We start from the raw sequence: 15,401 nt of genomic DNA on the forward strand, positions 1-15,401 counted from the left end.
TCATTAACAAAGAAAAAGACATTCAAAAACATTAGATAATAGCTATAAGTACACACCAGTTGATTACTTCAAATTTCTTCACAAAGGGATCTCCAAAGAAGGCCTCTCTAAGTTTACTCAAGTTGTAGACATAAGGAACTCTACTACTTCTTTTAATTAATTTCAAGGAGTCATTTTTCTTCTTTGCCCCTTCTATTTTGATAACATCACTCAAGCCCACATTTTATATTAGCCCCAAACCCAAATTTGGTCTAGAAGCCCACTTTCAACATCCTCCCTTAAACCAAATTACCATAGCTTCTCATACCTAACATCCATTTCAATCTTTCAAAGACATCATGCTTCAAGGGCTTCGTAAATATATCTGCTATTTGATCTTGAGACTTGCAATACATTACTTCAATATCACCTTCTTTAACATGTTCCGAATAAAATGGTAGCGTGTATCAATGTGCTTGCTTCTTTCATGACAAACGAGATTCTTGACTAAAGCAATAACCGATTTGTTATCAATGAACACTTCTGTTGGACCAACTTGAGGGTATTGAAGATGCTTCAACATATTTCCTAACCAAATTGCATGACAAACCATAGAGCTAACGGCTACATATTCCGCTTCACAAGTAGATAAAGTCATAATGGGTTATTTCTTGGAAGACCAAGTAAATGCCGTGTAACCCTTAAAAAATACAGATCTCGATGTACTATTTCTTTCATCTAAGTCTCGACCCCAATCACTATCAAAATAACCGATAAGCTTAAAATCTTGTGCACGAGAGAAAAATAAACCATCATTGAGCGTACCTTTAATATATCGAAGGAGCCTCTTTGCAACATTAAGATGAGATTCATCTAGTGTCTCCATGTACCAACTCACTAGCCCAACTCCATAAAGAATATCCGGTCTTGTTCATATAAGATAACGTAGACTTCCAATCAAACTTTTGAAATATGTATGATCAACATCACTTCTTCTTGTGCATTTTCTCAATTCCACTCCACTTTCAAGAGGGGTGTTTACCGGATTACATGACTCCATTTTAAACCTTTTAAGGACTCCCTTAGCATATCCACTTGGAGAAATAAATATGTCATTTTCCATTTGCTTCACTTCAATACCAAGAAAATGACCCATTAATCCAATATCTGTCATATCAAATTCCTTAACCATGTTCTTCTTAAACTCTTCAAATAATCTTGAATCATTACCGGTGAATATCAAATCATCAACATAGAGACAAACAAATAACATACCTTAATCTTCTTTCATTTTCATATATAAAGTGTGCTCGTGAGGACACTTTTCAAACCCATGTTCTTGAAAATACTTATCAATTCTTGCATTCCATGCACGTGGAGCTTGCTTTAACCCATAAAGGGCCTTCTTCAACCTATAAACTTTATCTTCTTTTCCCTATCTAACATACCCCAAAGGTTGTACACATATATCTCTTCCTCTAAGTTACCATTCAAAAATGCCGACTTGACATCAAGTTGATAAATCTTCCATGAATATTGAGCCGCTATAGTGATTAACAATCTTATTATTTTCATACGAGCAACGGGAGCAAATACCTCACTATAATCAATGTCGGCTCTTTGCTTGTAACCTTTAGCTACAAGTCTTGCTTTATATCTTTGGACTTCTCCACTTGCATTCTTCTTTGTCTTATACACTCACTTGACACCAATAGGTTTATATCCCTTTAGCAAACTTGTCAATTCCCAAGTATCATTTTTTTCAATTGCACTAATTTCTCCATTCATTGCATTTTCCCAGTTTTCATTGGCCTTTCATTAGAACTTCCCCCCGATGATGAGGATGATGGAGATGAGGACGATGGTGTTTGTGTGTCTCTTTGGAATTCTCTTGGTGGTGCATCTTCTTCTTCTTCTCCTTCAAGTGTACGTTCAACTTGAATAATTTCTTTTCCTTTCCATTCTCATGTCAAATCATCTTCAAATATCACATCTCTACTAAAGAGAACTTTATTGACAATTGGATTAAACAACTTGTAACATTTCGTTTGCTCATTATACCCAAGAAAGATACATTTCTCACACTTGTCATCAAGTTTTGTTCTTCTTGCTTCCGGTATCTTTGCATAAGCAATACATCCAAATATCTTTAAATGAGATACACTAAGCTTGTAATAACCCCATGCCTCTTGAGGGGTCTTCACATAGACACTTTTAGTGGGACATCAATTTAATAAGTATACGACACATGCAACGGCTTCACCCCAAAATTCTCTAGGAAAACTTTTTTCTTTTAACATGCTTCTTGCCATGTTTAATATGGTGCGATTTTTCCTTTCGGCAACTCCATTTAGTTGTGGTGTGTATGACGGAGTAAGTTCATGAACAATCCCATGTTCTCTACAAAACATATCAAATGCTCTTGAGGTATATTTTCTACCTCTATCGGACCTTAATTTCTTTATCATAAAACCACTTTGTTTCTCAACTATGTTCTTGAACTCTGTGAATACTTCAAATACTTCGGATTTATTTTTGAAGAAATAAACTCATGTTTTTCTACTAAAATCATCAATAAAAGTGAGAAAGTAATTGTTACCTACATTTGTCATTGGCTTCAATGGACCACAAACATCGATATGCACAAGCTCCAATATATTAGATGTTCTCCACCTTCCTTCTTTAGAGAACTTGTTCGATGATGCTTGCCAAAGATACACCCTTCACACACTTTGTTTGGGTGATCAATACATGGTAAACCCCTTACCAAATTCTTGCTTTCCAAGGTCTTCATCCCATCAAAGTTTAGATGCCCAAGTCTCAAGTGCCACAACCAAGATTCATCTTTCACAATAGAGTTTAAGCATTTTGCATCGCCATGTTGAATGTTTAAGGGAAATAATCTATTCTTTGCCATCGTCACCTTAGCAATTAGAATTCCACTTCTATGTCTTAATGTGTCACATGAAGATCCTTCAATCTTATATCATAGCCTTTTTTAAAAGTTGTCCCAAACTCAAAATGTTATTTTTCATTGCGGGAACATAATAAACATCGGAAATATAGTTATGTTTTTCATTTTTTAATTGAATGGGGATATTACCTTTCGTAGCACCGATATCTTTGAGGAGTCAACGAACTTTACACACCCTTTCACACTTCAACAAACAATTCTCTTTTTCCACAAATACGATTACTTGCACCTGTGTCGAAATACCAGGCGTTTTTTTGTGATTCATCAAGACCATCACACGAAAATAACAATGTAAGATCAATATTAATTTTACTTCATCTTCAACAAGGTTTGATTCTTCTTTAACTTCATTTTTATACCAACATTCATTACTATAATGCCCAAGCTTCTGACAATTATAGCATTCAATATCCCTTTTGTTTATACCTTGACTATTGTAAGGTCTAGTAAAGTTTCCTCTACCTCTTCCTCTTGGTTTAGTTGTTCTCCTCTATTAAAAAAATTTCTTCCTCTTTGGCTTCCAAAGCCTCTTCTACGATTATCATAACCTCTACCATAACACTCATAGTCTCTTTGTTTTTTGGGTGTATATTGTTTTTCTTCTAAAGTGAGTTTTGCTTGAAGTACTTGATCAACCGAACAATCATGGATTCCAAGTCTTTTGATTCTTCAACGACAATAACCACATTATCAAATTTAGGTGTCAAAGACCGTAGAATCTTCTCCATCGTCCGAACATCATCACATTTTCACCACACTTTTTCATTTCGTTAACATTAGACAATACTCTTGAAACATAATCGGAGACAAGTTCTCCTTCATTCATACTCAATTTCATTGTTTCTCTCCCCTCTCGCACAGACACCGTTCTTACAAAGGAAAGCGTTCCCTTCGTTGAAACCCAACATCGATGAGGGTTTTTGGTGAGACCCTCCTCGACGATGTCATGGCCACGAACCATTTCGTGACCATGACCATTTCATGGCTACAAAACATTTCGTGACATGACTATTTCGTGGCCACAAAACGTTTCGTGGGCTTGACGATTTCGTGACTACAAAATAATTCGTAGATACAAAACGTTTCGTGGCTACGAACTCCGTGATTTCCACAGAGAAATCTATACAAACCGAGGAAGAGAGGGAGACTGCGTGAAAGAAAGAGATATAGTTAGTGAGAGAGTGATCTACAATGCAAGAGAGAGAGAGATCTAGAGTAAGAACGACAGAGAAATAGTCAGTGAATATATATATATATATATATATATATATATATATATATATATATATATATATATATATATATATAGTCAGTGAAGAGGGAGAAAGATAGAGAAAAAAAACGAAAGCAACAAGAGAGGGCAATAAGTTAAAGATGAGAAGAGAGGAAAGAGGGTGATAAAAAAGATGAAGATTAGGGGACAATGTTTGATCAAGTGAATTTTTGGACTAAAATAAAATATGACCCGGAGGATGTGCAAAAAAATATGGATTCCTTAGAGAATTTATTCCTCGGAAAATAACTATCCGACGGTTGAATTCCCATCTAAATGTTTAACATTAATTGTCGAATTCCCATTTAAATATTCTTCCACCACTTTCTAATAGCTAGTTGTAAGGAAGTCATGTCTGAAGTATCTTTACCCATCAAGTCTAGATACTGAATCTTGAATAAGTCTAACCCTCTTCTCCTAATGCACGTCTTTCTTATCCCAAAACTTAGATGTCATAAAAGTTGCAGAATTTTCTTCGACTTTACCTTTTGTTTTGTTTACTTTCTCTCAAGTGGCCTTTGTTGGGTACTTATAGATTGTGAACCTTCGTCCGGGTAGATAGAAGGTTTTCTTTTGTGGCGGTCTTTCGAAATTTTATAACAATTACCGAATTTAATAGTTTTGCTGAGATTGTTTTGTTTAAACAATTCATGTGCATACGTCGACTGCAAAATAAAATAAGCAGATAATGATTTCAAAAATAAAAAATAAAGACACGGGTCCAGGAAAAATAATTCTCCGATCACAATTGTTTTCTCCACTTTTTGGGTTTCATTGTAACATGACCAAATAAGCACAAAATTTCGAGCATTGCTTGTTAATCTCGATCTAATAACATTTAAGACGCTTCGAAGCACGATTTTCGTTTGTACATTTGTTCAAGTATTGGACAATTTTATTCCAAAAAATACATCATTTTTTGTCATTTCCAATAACCGAATAAGTTGCGATGTGCAAGTAATTGTTAATGAGCACAACATCATCTAGTGGAGTATAATGCTTAGCAATAACAAATGAGTTCGATATTTCAAAAAAAAATCTAAAGTTTTTTCGACCTCATCATTCGTTAAATCAAATTGATGACTCATATTTAACATATCTTAAAAATATCATTGTCATTAAAACCGGGGTTTAGATTATCCATTAATGAATAAGAAAAAAATAGATCAAGATTGAAAGAGAGAGTAGATGAAAGAGAAGAGAAAAAAAAAGGGAATAGGATGACCGTTGGGGTTTGGGAGTGCCCCTCCCCTTAGGGCTCTCCTCAGGGAGTCCAGTTCGGTGGCTCCCTAGTTAGAACGGCTCCAGCCCCGTACATTGGAGTTGCTCTGACATTATATTTGGATCTTAGGCGGAAATTTGTTACAAATTTCACTGTTGTAGGAATCGGGACTTCCAGATTAAACTTACTTTGGCCCCAAAGCTTTCCCACCTATAAATAACAGGGCAACTCGTTTCTTTCCTCTTCCTCTCAAAAGCAAATCAGATACTTGTCTCTCCCTATCTCTCTCATCTACTTTGGGAAAACTTGGATTTCGGCTAATCAGTTAATTCAAGACATCAATGAGTTTTCCATTGATTATCATGGTTATAAACTTCATAATCTCATAAACCCTAAACCTTTTTTTTTATCTTCGCCAAACACTAGGATTCAATGGTCATCATCAAACCCCACGACAACAACAACATCATCAACGATACTAGGAGTAGTAGTAGTAACCAAACCATGAGGAATGTGAGAAGGAGAATACAAGGAGGAGAAGGTACTGGCAGCCAGCTAGGGTTTATTATCCTCCTATTCTATAATACATACTTTTTTCTTCTCCCATGATTCATTATCTATAACTAGTTTTTGATCTCTTTCTTTTCTTTGCAGAATATTACTACTACTGTATCCCAACAACGACAACACCATTCATGGACAACCTAAACGACGATCTCCTTTGTGAAATCCTGATAAGACTGTCTCCAAAAACATTAGGTAGATTAAAAGTTATCAATAAAAGATGGTACTCCTTCATCTCTCATCCTTACTTTGTCGCCAAACACACTAGTCTTCAAACAGCTCGAGGTGTTTCTACTTTTATTTCGCAAACATATGACCGTCTTCCCACTCTGTTATCTTTTGATTGCCATTCACCCAATCTCCTGAGTGAAACCACCTTTACCCTAAGCTTACCACCTCATAACTACGGTACACCACACTATGTTCCTCAACCATTATTTTTTGCTAGTGGTGGTGGCCTTCTTATTGTTAAGGATGGATACACCACTTACATCTATAACCCTTTAACCAAGAAATATAAATCTATTCCATCTCCCTACAAAATGTCACCTCCTAATTATGGAATAATCTTTGGTGGGTCAACTTCCTCCGGCGAGTATGACTGTAATCACTACACTTTGGTTTGTTTGGTTGATGAATACAAGGTTTTTAAATTCATGATTTTCTTGCCAAAGGAAAGGCGTTGGAGAGACTCCAACAAGTCTTCGAGGATAAACTATGGTATTAACGGGTCGAAAAGACATTTTTTATGTCAAGGTACTCTTCCTATTTGTCATCGAGGGATCATACATTGGTTAACTGAACAGGGATATATTGTTGCATTCAATTTGGATAAAGAAGAGAGTAGGATGATTGAAATACCAAAGACCGTAATAACAGTTGAAGTGGACATAGCTTGGTGGGATTGTACTTGGCTTGGAGTGTTAGAAGATGAAGTTATTCTTGTCGTGGCTACCTCTAAACATGAAATAGTAACTTGGGTACTTCATGATTATGAAAACAACAAGTGGAAAATTAAGAGAAAAGATGTGATAAATCCTGTGAGTGATCCCGTACGTCATATTAGACCACTGTTCTTTGATGGTCAGAGATTTTTGTTAAACATCTCGACCACCATCCCCTACGACTTTGGGTGTTATGTACGTGTACGGATTGAACATGATGTCCGAACTGGTGTTTCAAAACCTTTACCTTCCAAAGATAGGTCATCTTTGGCAGGTTCTTTATTGTGTGTTCCTATTACAAGCACTCTTACTGAGGTTTAGAGGGGTAACTGAAATTTGGTTAGGAACTTATCATGAAACTTAGGTATTTACTTTTGGTTAAAAATCAATTTTATTTTTTATTGTACTGGGTACTGTATTTATTATGAATTGTACAACAGTTTTCTTTTGGTTATATTAGTATGATTTGTTTCCTGATTCATCATTGAAGCTTGAAAGAAGAATTTTACCATGTTAACCAAATCCTCTTCTACTAATGGCTAATTACCTTGTGAACAAAAAATAAGTCCAAAACCATTTAACGATCAGTTGGAATAACACAAAGAAAAACCTAAATTCATATTCAAACTATGACAGTTTCAAAAATCGGATCATTACGTTTGTTCTTTGAAAAGCCTAATAAAAACGTCATTATTGTTCTAGATCTGAGTGAACTTTAGCTCATCTTCATTCTTAGCATGACTTTCATTGCGATGTAAAAAGAATGACTACATGGATAAGATGAGAAGGACCTTCATTATCCGTGACCCCCGATTGTGAGACTTTGGTTTCAACAACGATGTTGTACTCTCAACAAAGAAAACGATATTGTACATGAAAAGGGGGTGTGAATTCGTCTATAGGCGGCCCCTCATTTTTTACTCTTGGACTTGTCTCATTCTTTGTGTTTCCACGAATAGGCACATTCCGAGGGCACTTAGACTCGACATGATCCGTGCTAGGCTTGAATATCAAAAACTCATGCCAGTTCGGGGCCCTCGGGCGGCCCCACTGCTTTGCCTCCAGACTGCTTTTTATCATATTTCTCCACTTTCTTGAGATAAATTGATACAAAAATTTTGATGAAACACCCAAATTTTGGGCCCAAATAGAAAAAAAAACAACCCGCAATAATAACCCACATAAAACCATATACTCAAATATTATCCCAAATCAAACCCAAATACGGATCTCTAGGCACCATCCCTCCCAAAAACGCATCTCCGAGACCTCCTATACTTTCATATTCCCTCTTTTACCCTCCTATATATATTCATCAACTTTCCATTCTCTCTCTATAAAATCAACTCTCTTTCTTTCTATAAAACCGGAATTCCATATCTCTTTCTCTCTCTAAAATCTTTTCCTGTTTTTCTCTCTCTACATTTCCTAAACCTCTTCATATCTCTTTCTCGTTTGGAAAGAAACCGAGTCTGGTTTCATCATCTTTCTCGTTTTTGAAGAAACCAGAACTTGTTCGAGGGAGCTTCATCATATTCAATCATTTTCTTCGTTTTAAGACCTTCAAAAGTTTTCTCATTATCTTCGTTTGTAGACCTTCAAAAGCTTCATCTTCTTCGTCTTTTCAGCCTTTATCTTAATCTCTGTTTCATCCAAAAGACAGAGATTCATCATCTTCTCTCTCTAAACATCTCGATTTTGTCATCTTCTTCACCGATAAGTTCAGGTAATGTTTCTATTTCTTGGTTTTCCTCTTATATATCCTTCACCTTTCTTGAAGATTTTGAGATTTTTGATGTTGTTCATCCTTTTTGGTGAGAATGTTTCTGTAACATTTTAGTTTTTCCGTACAAGTTTTGTTAATTTTTCTTACAACTTATCATCTAGTTCACAATACTCTACAGTTTATGTAAACATTCTACGCAATGCAAAGAATATTTTTAAAAATGTTGAACCATTTATATCCAGATTTTCCATTTAACAATGTTTTAGTTTGTGGGTGTTATACATACACAATTATGTTTACGTAAACATTATTTGAAGTGTTTTAAACAAAATCCTTTGTTTCTATAACATTTTGTGTCGTCCGCACAATTTGTGAAATTATTCCTAGAACTACTCGTTTTGTTCAGAACACTCTACTATTATGCAAACATTTTAAGTAGTGGTTGAAACATTTGTTGAATTGCAAGAAGCATTACTTTCAAAATACCGACACTTCTTCACTAATGAGAAGACTTTTCTCAATTAAATGTATATTTTTGCTCTTCATATTCGGGGTTGTTTCTGAATGAGAATGTCTTTGACATTTTTCCAGTACATCTAAACATTTCACAAAATGCTAATAACATTCTTTTTAATGTCTTGAGCATTTGTTCATATTCTTATTGTATATAATCATTTGTTCATTCCACTTGCAGAATTTTCAACTATGGAACCGGATAGAGCACTTGCTACTTCTCAAAACAATGACAAGAAATTAGTTTGTGAATCATGGGGCGACATATTTACTGAGTATGGCCAAACATTCCCCGGTGGTGTGAAAGCTTTTCGACACGCTCTTGGTCGATATACCATTACCGCAAAGAATAACTACAAATTTATCAAGAATGAATCGGGCCGTGTGACTGCCGTTTGCTCAAAACCTGGATGTAATTGGAAAGTCCATGCTGTGGCACCATTGGGATGTTAACATGTGTTTTTATTGAAAAAGTATGAACTGAAACATGATTGTTCGGATGTCGTTCTCAAACCTTCAGATCCCAAGTTGTCTAGTAAATTGGTTGGTAGTCTCATCGATCAAGACATTAGAAAACATACTAATTGGAGTACAACTGAAGTTAAAGAGAAGTTTCGGGATGACTACGGTGTTGAGTTGAGCTATTACTTTTCTTTCGGTGGTAAGAAAGTGGCAATGGATAAAGTATTTGGGCAGGAGGGTGATTCTTATGCAAAACTGAAGTGGTACGTAGATGCTTTGACAACTGATGATGCATAAAATGTTCATCCATTGACTAACGACTGAAGAGTCAAAGACCAGACCTGAAGTCTCTTGGAACGATTCGGCTTAAGGCAGCAGGACAGCTAAACACCTGACGGTCCACCATACGTTCCCCTAACTGGGAGATCGGCCGAAAGATATCAGCTCTGCAGTAAACGCCCTTGGCATGGATAGATCAACCTTGGGATCTTAAAAGGAATAAGGGGGGGTCTTCACAGGTTCGGCCCATATCTTACGCCCAGGACTGGGGAGATATCAACGCGACCTAATGACTTAATCCCGTACTTTCTAGAAAGATCTCAGTCGGCTTCACATCTTGAAGTGTTTAAGCCCGATTGGACTCCACGTATCTAGAAGAGGAAACTTCTCCTTTAAAGTCTATCACTCCGGCAAGATATATACAAAGTATCCTTAAACTTATGAACTTTCACTTATCAAAGATCCGGGATAGACTCGAAGAGAAACCCTAGATACGGAAAAGAGGTAACTTCCTTTACGGTTTGACGGCCACCGCCTCACCACCGCCATTAATCATAGTCGGCCTAACTTCGCCTATAAAAGGCCCCCTACTTCGTTCTTCGCAGGACACGATCTCTTCACTCCAGAAAAGATCACCCCATACTCAGAGTTCTCATAACTCGCCCCCCAAAAGGATCGATCAACATTCATTCTTTTACTGCAAAGAGCACCCTGATTGTCTTGAGCGTCGGAGCGGTTTTCGAACCCTTTGCAGGTTTTCCCCCCTCGGAAACAGACGAACAAGAGCAAGGAATCAGGAGCTGGAGCAAGGAGTAAGGAACTGGAGCAAGGAGCAGAGAAGCAGAGCAGAGGAGCGGAGCAGAGAAGAGGAGCGGAGCAGAGAAGCGGAGCAGAGGAGCGGAGCAGAGCAGAGGAGCAGAGCAGAGAAGCAGAGCAGAGAAGCAGAGCTAAGGAGCGACGCAGAGTAGAAAAGCAGAGCTAAGCAGAGGAATCTCCCCTCACTAAACAGAATATACCATCATAATGGAGGTTGTCATGCATCAACTCCCTTTTCCATTCTGATTTAACCGAGAGCCAATTTTCGACATCAGCAGCAACTACTAATCCTCATAGTTGAATCGATTTGCAAATCGATCCCACTTCTAATAGATTTGTTCGAGTTCTTATTTCCCTTCATGCATCTATCCTTGACTTTCAACATTGTCGTCATGTAATCTATATTGATGGGACATTCGCGAAAACACGTTTTAATAGTTGCATCTTAGCTGCTGTTACCATGAATGGAAACAACGGTATATTTGCATTTTCACACCTTACTTTAACATTATTATCTTTCTGCCAACATTTTATAACATGTTAGAAACATTTACCGTAATGTTGTCGTTGTGTTTCTTAATGTTCCGAAATTTAAATATTTCAATTGCTTTCCCAATTTCTGTGTTAACATTTCTGAGAATGTTTACCTAATATCCTTTTTTGCAGCAAACAAAACTGATTTTGTATTTCTATATTTTATTAGGTCGTTTCCCAATTGCTTCGCAGTTGTGGATATTGAAAATGACGATATAGAGAATGACGATATTTCTATATTAAAACCGGAGTTTAGATTGACCATTAGTGAATAAGAAAAAAAGTAGACCAAGATTGAAAGAGAGAATAGATGAGAGAATAGATGAAAGAGAAGAGGAAAAAAAAAGAGAATGAGATGACCGTTGGGGTTTGGGAGTAGTGCCCCTCCCCTTAGGGATCTCCTCAGGGAGTCCAGTTCTATGGCTCCCTAGTTAGAACGACTCCAACCCCGTACAGGAGTTGCTCTGATATTATATTTTTGATTTTGGTAGATCTTGACGGAAAATTTTACAAATTTCACTGTTGTAGGAGTCAGGACTTCCCGATTAAAATTACTTAAGGCCCCAAATCTTTCCCACCTATAAATAACAAGACAACTCACCCGTTTCTTTCCTCTCTTCACCTCAAAAGCAAATCACATATTTGTCTCTCCCTCTCTCTCTCATCTACTTTGGGAAGAACTTGGATTTGGGCTAATCAGTTAATTCAAGGCAGACATTCAATGAGTTGTCCATTGGTTATCATTGTTATAAACTTCATAATCTCATAAACCCTAAACCCTTTTTTGTTTACCTTCGCCAAACACCAGGATTCAATGGTCATCATCAAACCCCACGACAACAACAACATCATCAACAACAACAACAACGATATTAGTAGTAGTAATTGTAGTAGTAACCAAACTATGACAAGATGGACAACCTAAACGATGACCTCCTCTGTGAAATCCTCATAAGACTGCTTGCAAAAACATTAGGACAATTAAAAGTTATCAACAAAAGATGGTACTCTTTCATCTCTGATCCTTCCTTTGTCACCAAACACACTACTAGTCTTCTTCAAACAGCAGCTCGAGGAGGTCATTCTACGTTTATTTCAGTATCACGAGAACGTCTTCCAACTCTGTTATCTTTTGATTGCCATTCACCCAATCTCCTTAGTGAAACCACCTTTACCCTAAGCTTACCGCCTCATAACTACTGTACACCATTCATTGTTCCTCAACCATCATTTTCTGCTAGTGGTGGTGGCCTTCTCATTGTTGACACTGGATACTACACTTACATCTACAACCCTTTAACCAAGAAATATAAATATATTCCATCTCCCTACAAAAAGTTATCTCCTAATTATGGAATAATCTTTTATGGGTCAACTTCCTCCGGCCAGTATGACTACAGTCACTACACTTTGGTTTGTTTGGTTGAAGCATACATGGCTTTTAAATTCATGATTTTTTTGCCAAGGAAAGGCGTTGGAGAGACTCCAACATGTCTTCCAGGATAAACTATGGTATTAACGGGTCGAAAAGACATTTTTTATGTCAAGATACTCTTCCTGTTTGTTATCGAGGGATCATATATTGGTTAACTGAACAAGGATATATTGTTGCATTCAATTTGGATAAAGAAGAGAGTAGGATGATTGAAATACCAAAGACCGTAATAACAGTTGAAGTGGACATAGCTTGGTGGGAATGTACTTGGCTTGGAGTTTTAGAAGATGAAGTTATTCTTGTCGTGGCTACCTCTAAACATGAAATAGTAACTTGGGTACTCCATGATTATGAAAACAACAAGTGGAAAATTAAGAGAAAAGATGTGATAAATCCTGTGAGTGATCCCGTACGTCATATTAGACCACTGTTCTTTGATGGTCAGAGATTTTTGTTAAACATCTCAACCACCATCCCCTACGACTTTGGGTGCTATGTACGTGTACGGGTTGAACATGATGTCCGAACTGGTGTTTCAAAACCTTTACCTTCCAAAGATAGATCATCTTTGGCAGGTTCTTTATTGTGTGTTCCTATTACAAGCACTCTTACTGAGGTTTAGAGGCACAATAGTTCCGTTTTGGTTATATTAGTTTGATTTGTTTCCCGATTCACCATTGAAGCTTGAAAGAAGAATTTTACCATGTTAACCAAATCCTCTTCTACTAATGGCTAAGTATCCTGTGAACACAAAAAATAAATCCAAAACCATCAGTATGTTTCTTTTTTCACTTTTGAGATGATGAATAACAGACTGTATTTCTTCACGATCGGTTGGAATAACATAAGACACTGTGCAGAACAGTGTAAATTCGTCATTGAGAAGGGGTGTAAATACGTCTATGGCGCCCCACATTTTTTACTCTTGGACCTGTCTCGCTCTTTTTACTTCCAGGAATAGGCACAGTCCGAAGGCACTTAGACTAGGCATGATCCGTGCTAAGCTTGAATAGTAGAAACTCATGCTAGTCCGGGGACCCTCGGACGGCCCCACTGCTTTGCTTCGGGACTGCTTTTTATCATATTTCTCCTCTTTATTCAGATCAATTGATACTGACACAATTGATAAAAATGACTAAAATACTCCATTGAATAATGTAAAATAGTTTAGATTATCTCATAAAAACTTTGACTTCAAAATGAGAGAACCTTGTAGGTGAAGGAAATACAAAAAAGTCCACTTCCCCATTATCCAAGGTTCTAGTATTCTGATTTTTTATAATGATGGTTCAATATAAAAAGGGAAGAGTTCTTCTAGGCCTTTAATTAGGGTTTAAGGGTAGCTATTGTTTTCCAAGTTCAAACCATTAAAAACATGGAAGAAGTAAATTTGAAGCTCTTTGGAAATTGGTGCAGTCCTTTCGTTTTCAGAGTTATTTGGGCTTTGAAACTAAAGGGTATAAAATTTGAGTACATAGAAGAAGATATCTTTAACAAGAGTGATCTACTCTTACACTACAATCCAATTCATAAGAAAGTACCAGTCCTTGTTCATGATGGAAGACCAATTTCTGAATCCACCGTTATCCTCGAATACATCGAAGAAACATGGCCGGATGGTTATCCGTTACTGCCGAAAGATCCTTATCAGAGATCGGTGTCACGGTTTTGGACTAAGTTTTTCGAAGATCAGGTAACGTTATGTTGTACTTTTGTAACGGTTTATTATTATCTACGATGACCTTTGTCTACTAACTTGGATTTTGATCAAATCAGTTGACTGTGTGATAGTAATATATCATGCAGTACTTGTGCTTATTGCTTTACGAACCGGGATATACCGGTGTTAATATGTCACACTTGGTGTGACCCGAGGGACTACTTGGTCACGGTCTAGCTGACAGCAGCCTCATCGACCAACACTTATTACACCTTAGATCGTCCTTAGATATGTGACTATAATTACAATAAGAAAACGCCTACTCGATAAATATCTATGTAAATCCAAACTTTGCAATGGGGTTATAGTATTACATTACTATAAATGACTTTTTTTCGTGTAGGGCATGATTTTCTGGACAATCTTTACCACACAAGGGGAAGAACAAGAGAAAAAGATAAAAGATGCATTAGGAATGTTAAAGATTATTGAAGAACAAGCTATGGGAATATTCAGAGAGAAGTTTTTCGGGGGCGAGATGATTGGAATGACAGATTTGGTATTTGGATTGATGGCTTACTGGGTGATTGCGATTGAAGATGCGATTGGTATAAAGTTGATTGAGATCCAAACATTCCCCAAGTTGCATGCATGGACAGAAAATTTCAAACAAGTACCAACAATCAAAGAGAACATATATGATCAGGAGAAGTTTGCAGCTCTTCTCAAACGTTTGAGGGAGCAGGTTTTGGAAAATTAGTATGTGGATTGGTCCACCACCTCTTGCTTATTTCTATCACTATATGTATTTTGTCAAGAAATTATCTTGAGATGACGACCTCGTGGTGTCGATCATATCATTAAATTGTTTGAGACAATGGTAATGTAGTTGTTATTACATACACGACCTCTCACACGAGATGGTTCCGTGGTTACTTGCTTGAATGTACAAATTTCAACCACTTATGACGTATGACATCGGTTGATATGCATTTAAACCTAAAAGACAAGATAACATTG

At 36.9% G+C, this 15,401-nt stretch overlaps 3 protein-coding genes across 3 annotated transcripts; all 3 read left to right on the plus strand.

Moving 5' to 3' along the window:
• The first annotated feature begins 5,775 nt into the window (after nucleotides 1-5,775).
• On the plus strand, nucleotides 5,776-7,405 carry LOC147550932 (F-box protein At1g20360-like). Its single transcript, XM_086669489.1, has 2 exons — nucleotides 5,776-5,989; nucleotides 6,103-7,405. Exons 1-2 carry the CDS (start codon nucleotides 5,881-5,883, stop codon nucleotides 7,275-7,277), a joined length of 1,284 nt encoding a protein of 427 aa, XP_086525615.1. The 5' UTR covers nucleotides 5,776-5,880; the 3' UTR covers nucleotides 7,278-7,405.
• Nucleotides 7,406-11,906: 4,501 nt separating this feature from the next.
• Nucleotides 11,907-15,386, plus strand: LOC147550933 (glutathione transferase GST 23-like). The gene is made up of 2 exons (XM_086671124.1): nucleotides 11,907-14,414; nucleotides 14,785-15,386. The coding sequence occupies exons 1-2, from the start codon at nucleotides 14,097-14,099 to the stop codon at nucleotides 15,139-15,141; spliced, it is 675 nt and encodes a 224-aa protein (XP_086527250.1). The 5' UTR covers nucleotides 11,907-14,096; the 3' UTR covers nucleotides 15,142-15,386.
• Nucleotides 12,199-13,343, plus strand: LOC147550934 (putative F-box protein At1g19160). The gene is made up of 2 exons (XM_086668510.1): nucleotides 12,199-12,699; nucleotides 12,753-13,343. The coding sequence occupies exons 1-2, from the start codon at nucleotides 12,199-12,201 to the stop codon at nucleotides 13,341-13,343; spliced, it is 1,092 nt and encodes a 363-aa protein (XP_086524636.1).
• Nucleotides 15,387-15,401: the final 15 nt, after the last annotated feature.

Source organism: Eschscholzia californica, unplaced genomic scaffold, assembly GCF_041429995.1.
Source record: "Eschscholzia californica isolate CP2 unplaced genomic scaffold, dmEscCali1.0.p SCAF_3, whole genome shotgun sequence".
Taxonomy (NCBI): Eukaryota; Viridiplantae; Streptophyta; class Magnoliopsida; order Ranunculales; family Papaveraceae; genus Eschscholzia; species Eschscholzia californica.

Coding starts and splice junctions, on each gene's coding strand:
- LOC147550932 (XM_086669489.1), top strand. CDS start 5,881: ATGGTCATCATCAAACCCCACGACAACAACAACATCATCAACGATACT. Junction 5,990..6,102: donor GAGAATACAAGGAGGAGAAG/GTACTGGCAGCC, acceptor TTTTCTTTGCAG/AATATTACTACTACTGTATC.
- LOC147550934 (XM_086668510.1), top strand. CDS start 12,199: ATGGACAACCTAAACGATGACCTCCTCTGTGAAATCCTCATAAGACTG. Junction 12,700..12,752: donor ACTACAGTCACTACACTTTG/GTTTGTTTGGTT, acceptor TTTTTTGCCAAG/GAAAGGCGTTGGAGAGACTC.
- LOC147550933 (XM_086671124.1), top strand. CDS start 14,097: ATGGAAGAAGTAAATTTGAAGCTCTTTGGAAATTGGTGCAGTCCTTTC. Junction 14,415..14,784: donor CTAAGTTTTTCGAAGATCAG/GTAACGTTATGT, acceptor TTTTTCGTGTAG/GGCATGATTTTCTGGACAAT.